The following is a 17,459-nucleotide window of genomic DNA, read 5'->3' as shown; positions in this document are numbered from 1 at the left end:
CTCCTGCCTCAGCTTCCTGAGTAGCTAGGACTACAGGTGCCTGCCACCACACCTGGCTAATTTTTATATTTTTAGTAGAGATGGGGTTTCGCCACATTTGCCAAGCTGGTCTTGAACTCTTGACCTCAGGTGATCTGCCTGCCTCAACCTCCCAAAGTGCTGGGATTACAAGCATGAGCCACCGTGCCTGGCCTGGAGCTTTCTTAGTGAGGGGTACTCAGGATAACTGTCTCCCCACAACCTTCCCTTCCCATTCTCCCTCCAGATCAGGCTCCTCCTCCTAGCAGTAAGCATGGCAATTTCTTTTATTAATGGATGCCTGAAGGGAAAGTGTAACATTTCTGCAGGTTGATAGAAGAAGCATCTTCAGGCTGGGTACTCTCGCCTCACCTCTGTTTTCACTGGTGAGATTAAGTTGGGCTGCTGAGGGAGGTCGCCAGAAGATGCTCAGGCACTGAGGTGGCAAGTCTTTGGGCTGGAGGGGATGGGCGGAGGTCGGGCCTTGACCTTGTGAAGTTGCAGCTGCCTCAGTTCTCTCACTCAGGGCTCAGAGTTATGCACTATGACCATCCCTGACCTCATCTCTTATCCTGGAGATGAAGACCAACTGGCATAGTTCTGTTGGTGGACTGAGGGCTTTTGACTCCTGGAAATCATGAGTCCTTCTCTGAAACACTACACCCCAAGTTGCTTTATCTGGGGGGAATATTCTGGATGATGGTGCCAGGTGAGGAACCCAGAGAAGTGCCACTGGTAGGGCAACTGGGGTGTGTCCTGGGGCAGCACCAATCCAACCCCAGAAATCATGGTCCTGTAGCACTGTAAGCTAACTGGGAGGGCACAAAGGCAGGGCTGTTGGCCCCAGTGCTGCTAATAGGAGCTAATGGAAGACAAGGATATCTAGATGAGGAAACAAAACTTCAGTTGATTCTGTGAACATTGGAGACACTGTCGGAAGAGACAAACCGTTTCCTGCAAGTTGAGAGGTAGGAAGAGAAAAGTGGCAGAGATCCAGTCTGATTCTGGAAAAAAAAATACATATATATATTTTTTTAGATTTTCCTTTAAAATTGCCTCCAGAATATTAAAGTCAATTAACTCATCATCACCATTCATATCTAGTGGATCAAGAGATGCTTAGGTGACTCATATCCGTAATCACCAGAAACTCATTCTACCTACACAACATTCATCTTCCTGCAGCCTTCTTGCCTGAAACATTGGATATGGATCATTTAAGAGCAGCCAAGATGGCTGGCTGGAGAGAATCTTGTAGTGGTTAAGAAGCTGTATGCCCTTGGACAAGTTACTTAACCTCTCTCAGCCTTGGTTTCCCCATTTGGAAAAAGACAACAACAATGCCTTGAGGACCAAGACAATATATGAAAAGCTTTTAGCACAGCAATGGGAAGTGTGTCTTGGGCCAGTTCATGCTGGGCTCATCACCATCAGCACAACATCATTCTTATCAGCAACAGCATCACCATCACTGCAGGTACCATTGATTCAGTAAGATGCCAGGCATCCCACTTTACCAAGCCATGAGTCACTCTTAAAATCTTACAAAATGAGGCCAGGCGCAGTGGCTCATGCCTGTAATCCCAGTTCTTTGGGAAGCTGAGGCAGATGGATCACTTGAGGTCAAGAATTTGAGACCAGCCTGGCCAACATGGAGAAACTCCATCTCTACTAAAGCTACATCCAAAAATTAGCCAGGAATGGTGGCACACCTGCAGTCTCAGCTACTCAGGTGGCTGAGGCAGGAAAATCACTTGAACCTGGGAGGTGAAAGTTGCAGTGAGCCAAGATCACACCACTGTATTCCAGCCTGAGTGACAGAGCAAGACTCTGTCTCAAAAAACAAACAAACACACAAAAAACAAAAAAAACAAACAAACAACAGCAGCAGCAGCAACAACAACAACAACAGAAAGAAAAAGTTAGCCAGCGGAAGCAAGAGAATCACTTGAACCTGGGAAGCAGAGGTTGCAGTAAGCTGAGATCAAGATCGCACCACTGAACTCCAGCCTGGGCAACAGAGGGAGACTCCATCTCAAAAAAAAAAAAAAGAAAGAAAGAAAAGAAAAAGTTAGCCAAGCATGGTGACAAGCACCTGTCACCCCAGCTACTCGGGAGGCAGAAGTGGGAGAATCAGCTGAGCCTGGGAAGTCGAGGCTGAAGTGAGCCGTGATAGTGCCACTGCACTCCAGCCTGGATGACACAGTAAGACCCTGTCTCAAAAAAAAAAAAAAAAGAAAGAAAGAAAAAAAGAAAGAAAGAAAGAAAATCCTACCAAATAGGTTGTTTATCCCGTAGAATTCAACTGTTATACAGATCTGCACCCTGGACTCAGTGACCAACCCCCTGTGAAAGTGGATCCAGAGGAAGAAGAATGAGATTCTAGCCACTAAAGCAGAAAAATGGAGGAGTTTGTCAGGGCTCCATTCCTCACATGGGTCAGGATGGGTGCCAAGTTCGTGACCAGGTGGTATAGAGGAAGAAATATAGAGCTGTTTGTCCAGTCCATCACTTGTGTGAGGTTGAGCAAGTCATTTAACATCCTCAACCTTGAGTTTCTTCACTTGCAAACTGGGCATAAGGTAATAACATCTGCCTTGCCAACCTCACATTGTCAATGTGAGGATTCCATGAGATATGGTCTGTAAACCTGATGTGTGGAAGGTGTTATTACTATTACGCTTTCCAAAGAAACCCCTGATCCTCAGCTGGGGCCTCTGCTTGCTCTTCCTTCTTTCCTTCAACCATTATTTCTTGTGCAGAAGACCTCTTTTCACACCACATTCTGCTCCATCTGTAAATCAATGCATTAATATCATGCACTCCAATGGACATTCTGCTATATATAATTAGTCTTTTGTGAGTTTGCTTTTTTATGTGTAAGTCCTTTATGGTCTGACTAGTTTGGAGAGAAGTTTTAGAAGGCATTATTTGGCCTGAAAGCAGGGGGCCAGCTCTGAGATCTGGTGACCCCATATGTTATTCTAGGAGGCTCTGCTTGGTCTTTGTCATATCTGCTACCTGCAGAAATGCCTCCACTGAAGAGCCACTTATTGTCACATCAGCTCTAACTAAAGACTAATATGAAAAGTATAATTTAACAGACAGATAATATGGCTTCAAGAGCTTGGGACTTGAGAATCAGAAGCATCTGACTCAAATCCTTGCTGTGCCAATTAAAAACGGGGAGACCTGCTGAATGTTAAGCCTTATGCTCTTTGAGTATCAGTTGTTTTTTGATTTTGTTTTTTTTTTTTTTTTTTTTTTTTTTTCCTTTCTAAAGTTCACGGCTAAGTGCAATGGCTCACACCTGTAATCCCAGAGTTTTGGGAAGCCGAAGCAAGAGGATTGTTTGAGGCCAGGAGTTCAAGACCAGTCTAGGCAACATGGGAGACCCTGTGCCACACAAATAATTTTTAAATTAGCTGGACATCACGATGTGCACCAGTAGTCCTAGCTACATGGGAGGCTGAGGCAGGAGGATGGCTTGAGCCCTGGAGTTTGAGATTATGGTGATCCATGATCCTATCACTGCACTCCAGCCTGCACAACAGAACAAGACTGTCTCCAAAGAAAATAAAAATAAAGTGTGCAATTGTGATTGAAATTCAATTGGATAAAATATTTATCTAGAAGAGTGCTGGCGCTTTTATAGTCAGCTAGCAAAAAAGGGCAACTATCACCATCTATCACCCTGATTTTTTCTTTTTTTAGAGACGGGGTCTCGCTATGTTGCCTAGGCCGGAGTGCAGTGGATATTCAGCAGCGTGATCCCACTACTGATGAGCATGAAAGTTTTGACCTGCTCCATTTCCGTCTTGGTTTATCCTTCCTTAGGCAACCTGGTGGTCCCCAGCTCCTGGGAGGTCACCATACTGATGCCAAACTTAGTGCGGATACCCAATCAGGATAGCGCATTACAGCCCGGAACTCCTGGACTCAAGCAATCCTTCTGCCTCAGCCTCCCGAGTAGCTGGGACCACAGGCACTTGCCACCATGCCCAGCACCATGACTCATACTAACACATGACAGTGCCCTCAGCCATTGTTTATTATGGCAGTAAAGACCTATGAGACTCCACATGATAAAATGCTGTTTCAGGGAAAGAAATCTTCCCTAAAGAACTACTCAACTTATTTTTACTCACCTACGAGAAAATATTGAAACCATCTCCGCCTACAAAATACCAGAGCTCCTTAGGGAATCTCAGCTCACGTTGCTAAAAAGTGACATGAAGAATCAGCATCTGATGTCAGAGGCATTCACCAAGGTTCGCTGTTTCTCAGCTCACTACAACTCCAAGTAGGTGAGGGCCAGTGTATACAGGGATGTACCTGGAGCTTGCGCGTGGGGAGAGAAACCAACAGAACCAGTCCCAATCTTTGAGGAGCCCCCAATCTTGAGGGGGAGGAATAAAGTTCCTGTCCTCAGGGAGACCCCCATCTGATGGCAGAGACATAGTCCCTGCCGCTAGGGACTCTCTAGTATGATTGGACAGACAAAAAGGACCAAAACAGGATGCTATGTCTGGCCTTTTCTGCTAAGAGGTTCAGAGCCAAATTCAACGGTCAATGCAGGAAGCACCTTATCACATCCTCTTCATATAATGATCTCTTCCCTTTCTTTGTGTGGCTTCTGATCATTATTATTTCATTTAACAGTCCTATTGAATACAAGTTCTCATGGTAATCTGTACATCATCCTCTCTTTTTTATTTTATTTATTTATTTATTTTTATTTTTATTTTTTTTTGAGACGGAGTCTCGCTCTGTCACCCAGGCTGAAGTGCAGTGGCCCGATCTCAGCTCACTGCAAGCTCCGCCTCCCGGGTTTACGCCATTCTCCTGCCTCAGCCTCCTGAGTAGCTGGGACTACAGGCGCCCGCCACCTCGCCCGGCTAGTTTTTTTTGTATTTTTTAGTAGAGATGGGGTTTCACCATGTTAGCCAGGACTGTCTCGATCTCCTGACCTCGTGATCCGCCCGTCTCGGCCTCCCAAAATGCTGGGATTACAGGCTTGAGCCACCGCGCCCGGCCCCTCTCTTTTTTAAATAGTAGAAACAGGGTGGGTGTGGTGGCTCGTATCTGTAATCCCAGCACTTTGGGAGGCCGAGGTGGGTGAATCGCTTGAGGCCAGGAGTTTGAGACCAACCTGTCCAACATGGCAAAACCCCATATCTACTAGAAATACAGAAATTGGCTGGGCATGGAGGCACATGCCTGTAGCCCCAGCTACTCAAGAGGCTGAGGCACAAGAATTGAAGATAGTAGTCGTGGGTTGGAGCTCCTCAAGGATCAGAGAGTTTTGCTCCAATAACAGGCCCACAGGTCAGGGCTGGCTGTAACAGGCTCCTCTGCCTAGGCCTGGGTCCACATGTAAGACAAGTACTTATTACCCATATGTTTTTGTTGTTGTTGTTGTTGTTTTGTTTTGTTTTTTGGAGATGGAGTCTCGCTGTGTCGCCCAGGTTGGAGCACAGTGGCGCAGTCTCAGCTTACTGCAACTGTAGCTGGGACTACAGGCATGTGCCATCATGCCCGGCTACTTTTTGGGGTTTGTTTTTGTTTTTGTTTTTGTCTTTTTGAGACGGAGTCTCACTCTGTCACCCAGGCTGGAGTGCAGTGGTGCAATCCCTGCTCACTGCAACCTTGAGCTCTGTGTTCAATGAATCCTTCTACTTTGGCTTCCCAAGCAGCTGGGACCACAGGCATGCTCCACCACACCCAGCTAATTTTTAAATTATTATTATTACTATTATTTGAGACGGAGTCACTCTGTCACCCAGGCTGGAGTGCAGTGGCGCGATCTCAGCTCACTGCAACCTCTCCCTCCTAACCCTTCCCTCCCTCTCCCTCCCTCAGGAGGCAAGCCTCAACCTCCTGAGTGGCTGGGACTACAGGCGTGTGATACCACGCCCAGCTAATTTTTTGTATTTTTGTAGAGACAGGGTTCCACTGTGTTAGCCAGAATGGTCTCAATTTCCTGACCGCATGATCCGCCCACCTCCGCCTCCCAAAGTCTGGGATTACAGGCGTAAGCCACCGCACCCAGCCTAATTTTTAAATTTTTTGTAGAGACAGGGTCTTGCTATGTTGCCCAGGCTGGTCTTGAACCCCTTGCATCAAGGGGTCTTCTCGCCTCAGCCTCTCAAGCAGCTGGGACCACAGGCATGTGCCACCACACCCAGCTAATTTTTAAATTTTTTGTAGAGATTCGGTCTCTCTTATGTTGCCCAGGCTGGTCTCAAACTCATTGGCTCAAGGGATCCTCCTGCCTTGGCCTCCCAAAGTACTGGGATTATAGGCATGAGCCATTGCGGCCAGCCAGGGTCACATTTTGACTAAGTCTTCATTGTCTACTTACCTGTATGTCTTTATCAATCCATCCATCCTCCTACCTATCCAACATTCCAGAAAAACACAGAGCATCTGCCAACGCACCAAATGCATTAAGGGAATATGTGTGGGCCTACCTAGCTCCTCTAACATCCTTTTTGGCCAGAGATCAGGCAATGGCTGTATGCTTCTTGATCCTGCATACACGGGTCCCTCAGAGCATTTGTGTGGCTTCTGCAAGGCCTTGGATCCAGTCGGGCTGGAGTGGTAATCACCAGCAGGTCCCTCAGAGTAACATTATAGCTCTGAGGATCCTGCAAGAAGAGGGAGGGCATATCCAGCTGCCTCTTCTCGCCAGAGCTGTCACTGCAGGAGTGGCACTCCCCAGGCAGGGAGGCGTTTTCTGGAAAGGCAAAGTCATAAGCATCAGTGATTTGTGCTGCTGGATTCAGCACAAATTCCTGGCGAAGACCACCTCCCAGTAGGGTTCCATGGCCTATAACTGGCTGAAGCTCTTTGAGCCAGAATGAGCCATTGCTCCTTTTCTCCAAATAGTTTTCCTTCCCCATTTTTTCATACTTAACATCAATAACTGGTGCAGCCTCAGCTGAATGAGCCTCATGTGAATGAGAACTAGGAAATGTTGAAGAAGGGACTTGGACAGCATTCTGTTTTTATCTTCTTTGTCTTCCCAGTCAGACTAGAGGCCTCCTAATGGTACGGACTGTGTCTCCACCATCAGACTGGGGTTTCCCTGAGGACAAGGGCTGTCCCCCCTCCAAAGACTGGGAGCTCCCCACAGATTAGGACTGGTTCTATCGGTCTGTCTCCCCTTTAAGCTCCTGGCACATCCCTGAACACACTGGCACTCACGTGACAGGCTGTTCATTCCCAGCTTGGGGTTGTAGTGAGCTGGGAAGAAGGAGAGCTTTCTCCTCAGTTGAAGCTTGGTCAGTAGCTCGGATAGCAAATGTGGCTTCTTCATGTCACTCTTCAGCAAACTCCAGTTTGTGTTTGGACTCCCCCAGAAGCTCTTGGATTTTGTGGGCAGAAGAGGTTTTAACATTTCCTTCTGGATTAACTGTGGAGGGGTCTGCTGCTTCTTGCATTTAAAGGATACCACCCTATCCATCTCTGGGCCACTGTACTCAGAGCTGGTGGTCACGGCCAGGGTTGGTGGAGACTTTGGGGAGATTGAGACTTGGATGGTGGATTCTGGGGCGGTTTCTACTGAGGTTAAGTGCTGGAAGAAAAGACAGTTCAAAATGAGTCTGCGGAAAGCTAAGGGTTCCTTCCTATGCTATTCTTTTTTTATTTTTATTTTTTGAGACAAGGTCTTGCTATGCTGCCCAGGCTGGTCTCGAATTGGGCTCAAGTGATCCTCCCGCCTCAGCCTCCCGAGTAGCCGGGACTACATGTGAGTGCCACCATGCCCAGCTCCCATGCTATTCTTGATTAAAATAAACAGATTAAGAGCTGATTCATTAGCAGCAAGAAAGATTAGGTTAGAATAGTCTCCTCACCATGAATTGGTTAAACAGTAGGGCAGAAGACGGTAGAAGACTCTACAGCCTCCTCTAAAAGTCTCTAAACATGAGAGAGATTATAAACAACAAAGATTGGCCATCAGAACAATAGGTATTATTATTGTTATTGTTATTGTTATTATTTGAGACAGGGTCTCGCCCTGTCACCCTGGCTGGAGCGCAGTGGTGCAATCTTAGCTCACTCTAACCTCCACCTCCTGGGCTCAAGCAATCCTCCCACCTCTGTCTCCCAAGTAGTTGGGACCACAGGCATGCACCATCACGTCCAGCTTTTGTATTTTTTGTAGAGATGGGGTTTTGCCATGTTGCTCAGGCTGGTCTCAAACTCCTGGGTTCAAGTGATCAGCCCACCTCAGCCTCCCAAAGTGCTGGGATTACAGGCATGAACCTGTAATCTCCTGCCTCCTGGAGGCAGGAGAATCACTTGAACTTGGGAAGTGGAGGTTGCAGTGAGCCAAGATCGCACCATTGCACTCCAGCCTGGGTGACAAGAGTGAAACTCTGTCTCAAAACCAAACAAAAAAAAATCAAACAAACCACTCCTGGCCTAGGTATTATTTTACAGCCATCAAACTGGCAAAAAATAGAAAGTTAGGTAATGCCAGTGTTGTGCAGAGGAGGAGGAACCCCCTGCTGCTGAGAATCTAGGCTGCTATAGGCATTCTGAACCACCTAGAAATATTTGGCAAAGTAAAATTACAAATATTCTGTGACCTAGCAATTCTTCTGCTAGGTATATATAGTTAATAAGTTATTAGACAGCTCTTGAAAAATACATACACTGTGGCCGGTCATGGTGGCTCACATCTGTAATCCCAGCACTTTGGGAGGCTGAGGCAGGCAGATTGCTTGAGTTTAGGAGTTTGAGACCAGCCTGGCAGACATGGCAAAATCCTGTCTCTACCAAAAATTAGCTGGGCATGGTGGTGTGCACCTGTGGTCCCAGCTACTTGGGAGGCTGAGGTGAGAGAACTGCTTGAGCCTGGGAGATGGAGGTTACAGTGAACCAAGATGGTGCCACTGCACTGCAACCTGAGTGACAGAATGAGACTCTGTCTCAAAAAAGAAAAAAACAGGCTGGGTGCCGTGGCTCATCCCTGTAATCCCAGCACTTTGGGAGGCTGAGGTGGGCGGATCACCTCAGGAGTTTGAGACCAGCCTGGCCAACATGGTGAAACCCCATCTCTACTAAAAATACAAAACCTAGCCAGGCGTGGTGGCAGGAGCCCGTAATCCCAGGTACTCGGGAGGCTGAGGCAGGAGAATCACTTGAACCTGGGAGGCGGAGGTTGCAGTGAGCCAAGATCACGCCACTGCACTCCAGCCTGGGGGAAAAGAGCAAGATTTCATCTCAGGAAAAAAAAAAAAGAAAAAAGAAAAAAACATACACCAGTGTTTACAGCAGCATTATTCACAATAGCTAAAAAGTAGAAAACTCAAATGTTCACAATGGATGAAGGGATAAACAAAATGGTATAAACCCTAAATATATATAATGGAATATTATTCAGTCTTCAAAAGGAAGGAAATTCTGACACATGCTGTAACATGACTGAACCTTGAAAACCTTATGCTAAGTGAAATAAGCCAGACGCAAAAGTACAAATACTATATGTTCCACTTATATGAGGTCCCTAGAGTAGTCAAATTCCTAGAGACAGAAAGGAGAACAGGGGTTTCCAGGGGCCGAGGGGAGGGGAGAATGAAGAGTCATGTTTAATGGGTACAGATTTTCTGTTTAGGGTGATGGAAAAATTCTGGAAGTAGATAGCGATGATCACTGCACAAATGTGTGTCTGTCCTTAATGACACTGAATTATACACTTAAAAATAATTAAAATGGTAAGTTTTATGTGATATATATTTTATCATATTAAAAAAACATATAGATGGATGTTCACTGCAGCATTATTTATAGTGAGGGAGAAGCAAAGGCAACCTGTATGTCCCTACCTTGGAGAACTGATAGGGTGAAACGGGCAGTTGAAACCTAGTCTTAAGGCCAGGCAAGGTGGCTCACACCTGTAATCCCAGCCCTTTGGGAGGTTGAGGTGGGTGGATCAGCTGAGATCAGGAATTCGAGACCAGCCTGGCCAACATGGTGAAACGCCATCTCTACTAAAAATACAAAAATTAGCCAGGTGTGCTGGCAGATGCCTGTAATGCCAGCTACTCGGGAGGCTGAGGCAGGAAAATCACTTGAACTTGGGAGGTGGAGGTTGCAGTGAGCTGAGATCACACCATTGCACTCCAGCCTGGGTGACAAGGGTAAAACTCTGTCTCAAAAACAAACAAAAAAAACAACCAACCAAACAAACAAACAAAAGCTAGTGTTGGGGAACAAAAGAAACTGCACTTGATGAGATCTGCGGCTTTGCAGCTTTTTGTCCAAGGACACCCACAATCCACATGGCGTGGGCAGCAGAAAGCCACAGCCTTACTGGCTAGAGGTAAAGTTTGAGGCAGTCAGAGAAGCCAGAGATGCAGAGTGTAAATTGTGAAAATGTGAAATCCTTTTATGTGCAGTTTGGCGTGACTGATAAACTACACATGCTGGGGGGTGTGGAATGGGGAGGAAAGGATCTCAGGGGACCCAATAAAAAAAAAGCACTAGAGGCTGAAATAACTAATAAGATTTCGATTGCTGCTGACCACAGTAGATTTAGAATGTGAAGTTAATGGATTGTTCAAATAAAAATCACTCTTTAGGCTGGGCAAGGTAGTTCATGCCTGTAATCCCAAGTATTCGGGAGGCAGAGGTGGAAGGATCACTTGAGGCCAAGAGTTTGAGACCAGCCTGAGCAACACAGCAAGATCCTCATCTCTAAAATAATTGTTTAAAAATTAGCCAAGCGTGGTGGTGCACACCTGTAGTCCTAGCTACTTGGGAGGCTGAGGCAGGAGGATCACTTGAGCCTGAGAGTTTGAGGTCATAGTGAGCTATGATCACACCACTTCACTCCAGCTTGGGTGACAGAGCAAGATGACCTTGACTAAAATATATATATTTATCTAGATAGATAGATGATAGATAGATAGATAGATAGATAGATAGATAATGCTCTTTAGAAGAACAAACAGAATCCAGAGATTCTACAATGAATCACTGCATCATGCATAATTCGTGACGTCCAGCATCCAAACTTAAAACCACTAGATATAGCCAGGTGTGGTGGCTCACACCTGTAATCCCAGAACTCTGGGAGGACAAGGCAGGAGGATCACTTGAGGTCAGGTGTTTGAGACCAGCCTAGCCAACATGGTGAAACCCCGTCTCTACCAGAAATACAAAAATTAGCCGGGCATGGTGATAGGCACTTGCAATTCCACCTACTCGGGAGGCTGAGGCAGAAGAATCACTTGAACTCGGGTGGCAGAGGTTGTGGTGAGCTGACATTGCACCACTGTACTCCAGCAGCCCGGGTAACAAAGCGAGATTCTATCTGAAAACAAAACAAAACAAAAACCCCCACTAGATATGCAAAAAAAAAAAAAAAAAAAAAAAAAAAAACAGAAAAATATAATCCACATTCAAGAGAAAAAAGTAGTCTACTCTAAGACCAGCTGGCTGCAGTGGCTCACACCTATAATCCCAGCACTTTGGGAAGCCAAGGCGGGTGGATTGCTTGAGGCCAGGAGTTCTAGACCAGCCTGGGCAACATAGCAAGACCCTATTGCTTCAAAAATTAAAATAGTAAATAAATAAAAATAAAGAAATAAAATACTATGAGATGACCCAAATGTTGGTTCATTAGCAGACAAGAACTTTAGCAGGCATTATAAATATGGCCAAAGAATTAAAAGAATATGGCTGGGTGCGGTGGCTCACGCCTGTAATCCCAACACTTTGGGAGGCTGAGGTGGCTGGATCATGAGGTCAAGGGATCGAGACCATCCTGGCCGACATCCTGGTGAAACCCTGTCTCCACTAAAAATACAAAAATTAGCTGGGTGTGGTGGTACGTGCCTGTAGTCCCAGCTACTCAGGAGGCTGAGGCAGAAGAATCACTTGAACCTGGGAGGCAGAGGTTGCAGTGAGCCAACACTGCACCACTACACTCCAGCCTGGCGGCAGAGTGAGACTCCGTCTCAAAAAAAAAAAAAATTAAAAGAATGTATGCATAAAAAATTCAAAAGCTGGGAATCTAAGCAGAAAAACACAAACTATAAAAAAGAACACTAGCCTGGGCAACATGTACAAAAACTACAAAGATTAGCCAAGCATGGTGACATGCACCTGTGTCCCACCTACTTGGGAGGCTGAAGCCAGAGGATTGCTTGAGCCCAGAAAGTTGAGGCTGCAGTAAGCTGTAATTGTGCCACTGCACTCCAACCTGGGTGATAGAGTGAGATCCTGTCTCAAAAAAATAAATAAATATAAAGAACTGAGTAGGCCGGGCGCGGTGGCTCAAGCCTGTAATCCCAGCACTTTGGGAGGCCGAGACGGGCGGATCACGAGGTCAGGAGATCGAGACCATCCTGGCTAACACGGCGAAACCCCGTCTCTACTAAAAAATACAAAAAAAACTAGCCGGGCGAGGTGGCGGGCGCCTGTAGTCCCAGCTACTCGGGAGGCTGAGGCAGGAGAATGGCGTAAACCCGGGAGGCGGAGCTTGCAGTGAGCTGAGATCCGGCCACTGCACTCTAGCCTGGGCGACAGAGCGAGACTCCGTCTCCAAAAAAAAAAAAAAAAAAAAAGAACTGAGTAGTATTTCTATAGGGCTTAAAGGTATAATAATTGAAATTAAAAATTCACTGAATGGGCTTAATGGCAGACAAAAGAGTCAGCGAGTTTGACTATAGAGCAATAGAAATTATTCAGTGTAAAAACAAAAGAGAAACAAGATTTTAAAAAGTATGTAGAACCTAAGAAGTCTGTGAGACAATATTCTGTAACTTAACATACATGTTATTGAAGAGTCCAGAAGAGAAGAGAAACAAGACAGCAAAAGATTTTGAATAATGGCAATAAATTTCTCAAATTTGGTGAAAGCCATCAACTTACAAAAACAAGATCAAGAACCCTAAGTAAGATAAATACAAATAAAACCATACTCTGGTTTGTCTTTAGATTGTATAAATCTTTCACCTTTTACAAATAAAACCACACCCAGACACATTACAGGCTCATGCCTACAATCCCAGCACTTTCAGAAGCTAAGGCAGGTGGATCATTTGAGGTCGGGAGTACGAGACCAGCTTGGCCAACATGGTAAAACCCAGTCTCTACTAAAAATACAAAAATTAGCTGGGCGTAGTGGTGCACGCCTGTATCCCAGCTACTCAGGGAGCTGAGGTGGGAGGATAGCTTGAGCCCAGGAAGATTGAGGTTGCAGTGAGCTGTGATTGTGCCATTACACTCCAGCATGGGCAATAGAGTGAGAGCCTGTCTAAAGATAAAAATAAATAAATGATTATATTAAGAAAAAAGTCTTAATCAATAATCTAAGCTTTCTCATTAAAAAACTAGAAAAGTAGACAGGTGCGGTGGCTCACACCTGCAATCCCTGCACTCTGGGAGGCCAAAGCGGGTGGATCACCTGGGGTTAGGAGTTGAAGACCAACCTGACCAACATGGAGAAAGCCATCTCTACTAAAAATACAAAATTAGCTGGGCGTGGTGGTGCATGCCTGTAATCCCAAGTTACTCGGGAGGCTGAAGCAGGAGAATCGCTTGAACTTGGGAAGCGGAGATTGCAGTGAGACGAGATCGCACCATTGCACTCCAGCCTGGACAACAAGAACAAAACTCTATCTCAAAAAAAAAAAAAAACTAGAAAAGTAAAATAAATCCAAGGCAAGCAGAAGGAAAGTATTAATAAATAGCAGAAATCAATAAAATCAAAAATAGAAAAATAGACAAAACTCAGTGAAACCAAAATCCAGTTTGTTTGTTTGTTTGTTTGTTTGTTTTGGAGACGGAGTCTCGCTCTGTCGCCCAGGGTAGAGTGCAGGGCACGATCTCGGCTCACTGAAACCTCCGCCTCCTGGATGCAAGTAATTATCCTGCCTTAGCCTCCTGAGTAGCTGGGAATACAGGCGCACACCGCCACACCCAGCTACTTTTTTGTATTTTAGTAGAGATGGGGTTTCACTGTGTTGCCCAGGCTGTTCTCGAACTCCTGAATTCAGGCAATCCACCCACCTCGGCCTCCCAAAGTGCTAGGATTACAGGCGTGAGCTACCACGCCTGGCCCAAAATCCAGGGTTTTTTTGTTTGTTTGTTTGTTTGTTTTTTGAGACGGAGTCTCGCTCTGTTGCCCAGGCTGGAGTGCTGTGGCGCAATCTCCACTCACTGCAAGCTCCACCTCCCGGGTTCACGCCACTCTCCTGCCTCAGCCTCCCGTGTAGCTGGGACTACAGGTGCCCGCCACCGCGCTCGGCTAATTTTTGTATTTTTAGTAGAGACGGCGTTTCACTGTGCTAGTCAGGATGGTCTCGATCTCCTGACCTCGTGATCCGCCCGTCTTGGCCTCCCAAAGTGCTGGGATTACAGGCGTGAGCCACCGCGCCCGGCCCCAGGTTTTTTTTTTAAAGGTCAATAACTCCAGCAACATTTATAAAGAAAAAAAGAGAGAAAGAATAAGGAAATTACTAATATCAGAAATGAAAAAGAGGGTATCACTAGACTCTACAGGCATTAAAATGAAAATAGGGACTACTATAAATAACTCTTCATGTATAAAGTCCCCTTAGATGAAATGAACCAATACCTCAAAAACCACAAACTGCCAAAATTCACTTAAAATAAAATAAGTGATTTGGATAGTCTTATATCTACTTTTTTAAATTGAATTTTTAGTTTAAAATACTCTAAAATAAAGAAATGTCCAGGCCCAGATAGTTTCTCTGGAGAATTCTATCCAGATATTTAGATAAGAAATAATGACAAATCACCAGGCGCCATGGCTCATGCCTGTAATCCCAGCACTTTGGAAAGCTGAGGCGGGTGGATCACTTGAGATCAGGAGTTCGAGACAAGCCTGGCCAACATGGTGAAACCCTGTCTCTACTAAAAATACAAAAACTAGGTGGGCATAGTGGCAGATGCCTATAATCCCAGCTACTCAGGAGGCTGGGGCAGGAGAATTGATTGAACCCAGGAGACTGAGCAAAGATCGTGCCACTGCATGCTAGCCTGGGTGACAGAGTGAGACTCCATCTTTTTTTTTTTTTTGAGACAGAGTCTCGCTCTGTCGCCCAGGCTAGAGTGCAATGGTGCCATCTCGGCTCACTGCAAGCTCCGCCTCCTGGGTTCACGCCATTCTCCCGCCTCAGCCTCCCGAGTAGCTGGGACTACAGGCACCCGCCACCACGCCCGGCTAATTTTTCATATTTTTAGTAGAGACAGGGTTCCACCTTGATAGCCAGGATGGTCTCGATCTCCTGACCTCGTGATCTGCCCATCTCGGCCTCCCAAAGTGCTGGGATTACAGGCGTGAGCCACCGCCTCTGGCTGAGACTCCATCTTAAAAAAAAATAAAAAAGAATTAACGACAAATCTATATAATCTCTTGCAGAAAACCAAAGAGAAAGGAATACTTCCTACTTCCCAACTCACTTTATGGGGCCAGAATTACACTGATATCAAAGATATACAAAGAAAACAGAAGGAAAAAAAACACTATAGACCAGTATCTTTTATGAACTTAGACATAAAATTTCCCAACAAAATTTTAGCAAATTAAATTCAGCAATGTATTAAAAAAATATACCATGACCAAGTGAAGTTTATCTTGGGAATGCAAGGTAGGTTCAATATTGAAAAATCAAGCGGTGTAACCCACCATATTAGCAGTCTAAAGAAAAAAATCCATATGATTATATCATTTGATGCCAAAAAAGCACTTGACAGTGTTCAACATCCATCTATTATTATTATTATTATTTTTTTTTTTTTTTTTTGAGACGGAGTCTCTCTCTGTCTCCCAGGCTGGAGTGCAGTGGCTGAATCTCAGCTCACTGCAAACTCCGCCTCCTGGGTTCACGCCATTCTCCTGCCTCAGCCTCCCGAGTAGCTGGCACTACAGGCCCCCACCACCTCGCCAGGCTAGTTTTTTTTTTTTTTTTGTATTTTTAGTAGAGACAGGGTTTCACCTTGTTAGCCAGGATGGTCTCAATCTCCTGACCTCGTGATCCGCCCATCTCAGCCTCCCAAAGTGCTGAGATTACAGGCTTGAGCCACTGCGCCCGGCTATTATTATTACTATTTGAGACAGAGTTTTGCTTTTGTTGCCCAGGCTGGAGTAATGGCACGATCTTGGCTCACTGCAATCTCTGCCTCCCAGGTTCAAGCAATTCTCCTGACCCAGCCTCCTGATTAGCTGAGATTACAGGCATGTGCCACCACATCCGGTTAATTTTGTATTTTTAGTAGAGACGGGGTTTCTCCATGTTGGTCAGGCTAGTCTCAACCTCCCCACCTCAGGTGATCTGCCCGCCTCGGCCTCCCAACGTGTTGGGATTACAGGCGTGAGACACTGCACCCAGCCTCATCCATCCATTATTTTTAAAAACTCTCAGCAAACTAGGAACAGAAGTGACCTTTTTCAATCTGATAAAGGGCATCTACAAACACCTGACAACGAACATCATACTTAATAGTAAAAGATGGAATGTTTCCCCACTAACATTGGAAACAAGACAAAGATGTTTGCTGTCTACACTGCTATTCAACATTGTACCAGAAGTCCTAGCCAGTGCAATAAAGCAAGAAAAATAAAGAGCCTAATGATTGGAAAGAAGTAAAACTGTTTTTATTTGAAAATGACATATGATGAAAATCCTAAAGAATCAACAAAAAAACTAGAATTCATAAGAAATTTAAGTCTCAAAATTCAGGATAGTATACATTAATCATTATTTCTATATGCTAAGAACAAACAACTGGAAATTAAAATCTAAATAAATCATTCCATTTACAATATTGTCAAAAAACAAATAGGAATAAATTTAACAAAAGATGTGCAGAATGTCTACATTAAAAACTGTAAAACTTTGTTGAGGAAATGAGAGAATATCTAAATAAATGGAAAGATAAATCATGTTGGAAGATTGAAAGATTCACTATTTTGTTTTGTTTTATTTTGATTTCTTGCTGCATAATACCAAAGATTCACTATTGTTAAAGAAATTGTTTCTCCTCAAAATTTTCTGCAGATTCAGCACAATGCCAATCAGAATCCCAGCGTGCTTCTTTGCAAAAATTGATAATTTAAGTGGAAATGCAAAGGACCTAGAAGACCCAAAACAGTCTTGAAAAAGAACAGCAAAAGTGGAGGACTTATATTATCTGATTCCAAGATTTTCTATATAGGGTTCAGTAATCAAGACAATGTGGTATTGGCATAAGGATAGACACACACATACACACACACACACACACACACACACATACACACACCCCTAAAAAATCAAAGGAACAGATTAGAGTACAAAAATAGATCTACATTTACATAGTCAATCACTTTTCAGTCAAGTTACCAAAGCAATTCAATGATAAAGGAAAGTCTTTACAATAAATAGTTTTGGTACTACTGAACATATATATGGCAAAAA

General features: G+C 44.8%; 1 protein-coding gene across 6 annotated transcripts in view; it reads right to left on the bottom strand.

Moving 5' to 3' along the window:
* Positions 1-278: 278 nt before the first annotated feature.
* The window catches only part of TTLL6 (tubulin tyrosine ligase like 6), a 59,320-nt gene continuing 42,139 nt past the window's right edge, over positions 279-17,459 (bottom strand). For 4 of the 6 annotated variants that reach the window (XM_017950538.3, XM_017950537.2, XM_003912688.4 and 1 more), the window contains 3 exons: positions 7,228-7,597; positions 6,492-6,757; positions 279-1,022 (listed from right to left, as the gene is read on the bottom strand). In XM_017950538.3, the coding sequence (XP_017806027.2) occupies positions 6,501-6,757; positions 7,228-7,597 (627 nt within the window). In that variant the 3' untranslated portion in view covers positions 279-1,022; positions 6,492-6,500. Of the gene's footprint in view, positions 1,023-4,166; positions 4,239-6,491; positions 6,758-7,227; positions 7,598-17,459 lie in introns of all 6 variants that reach the window. The other 2 variants (XR_001896342.2, XM_017950539.2) reach the window with 2 other exon arrangements.

This window comes from Papio anubis, chromosome 17 (assembly GCF_008728515.1).
Source record: "Papio anubis isolate 15944 chromosome 17, Panubis1.0, whole genome shotgun sequence".
NCBI lineage: Eukaryota > Metazoa > Chordata > Mammalia > Primates > Cercopithecidae > Papio > Papio anubis.
The sequence above is the reverse complement of the archived record's forward strand: the minus strand, read 5'-3'. Positions and strand labels throughout refer to the sequence as shown.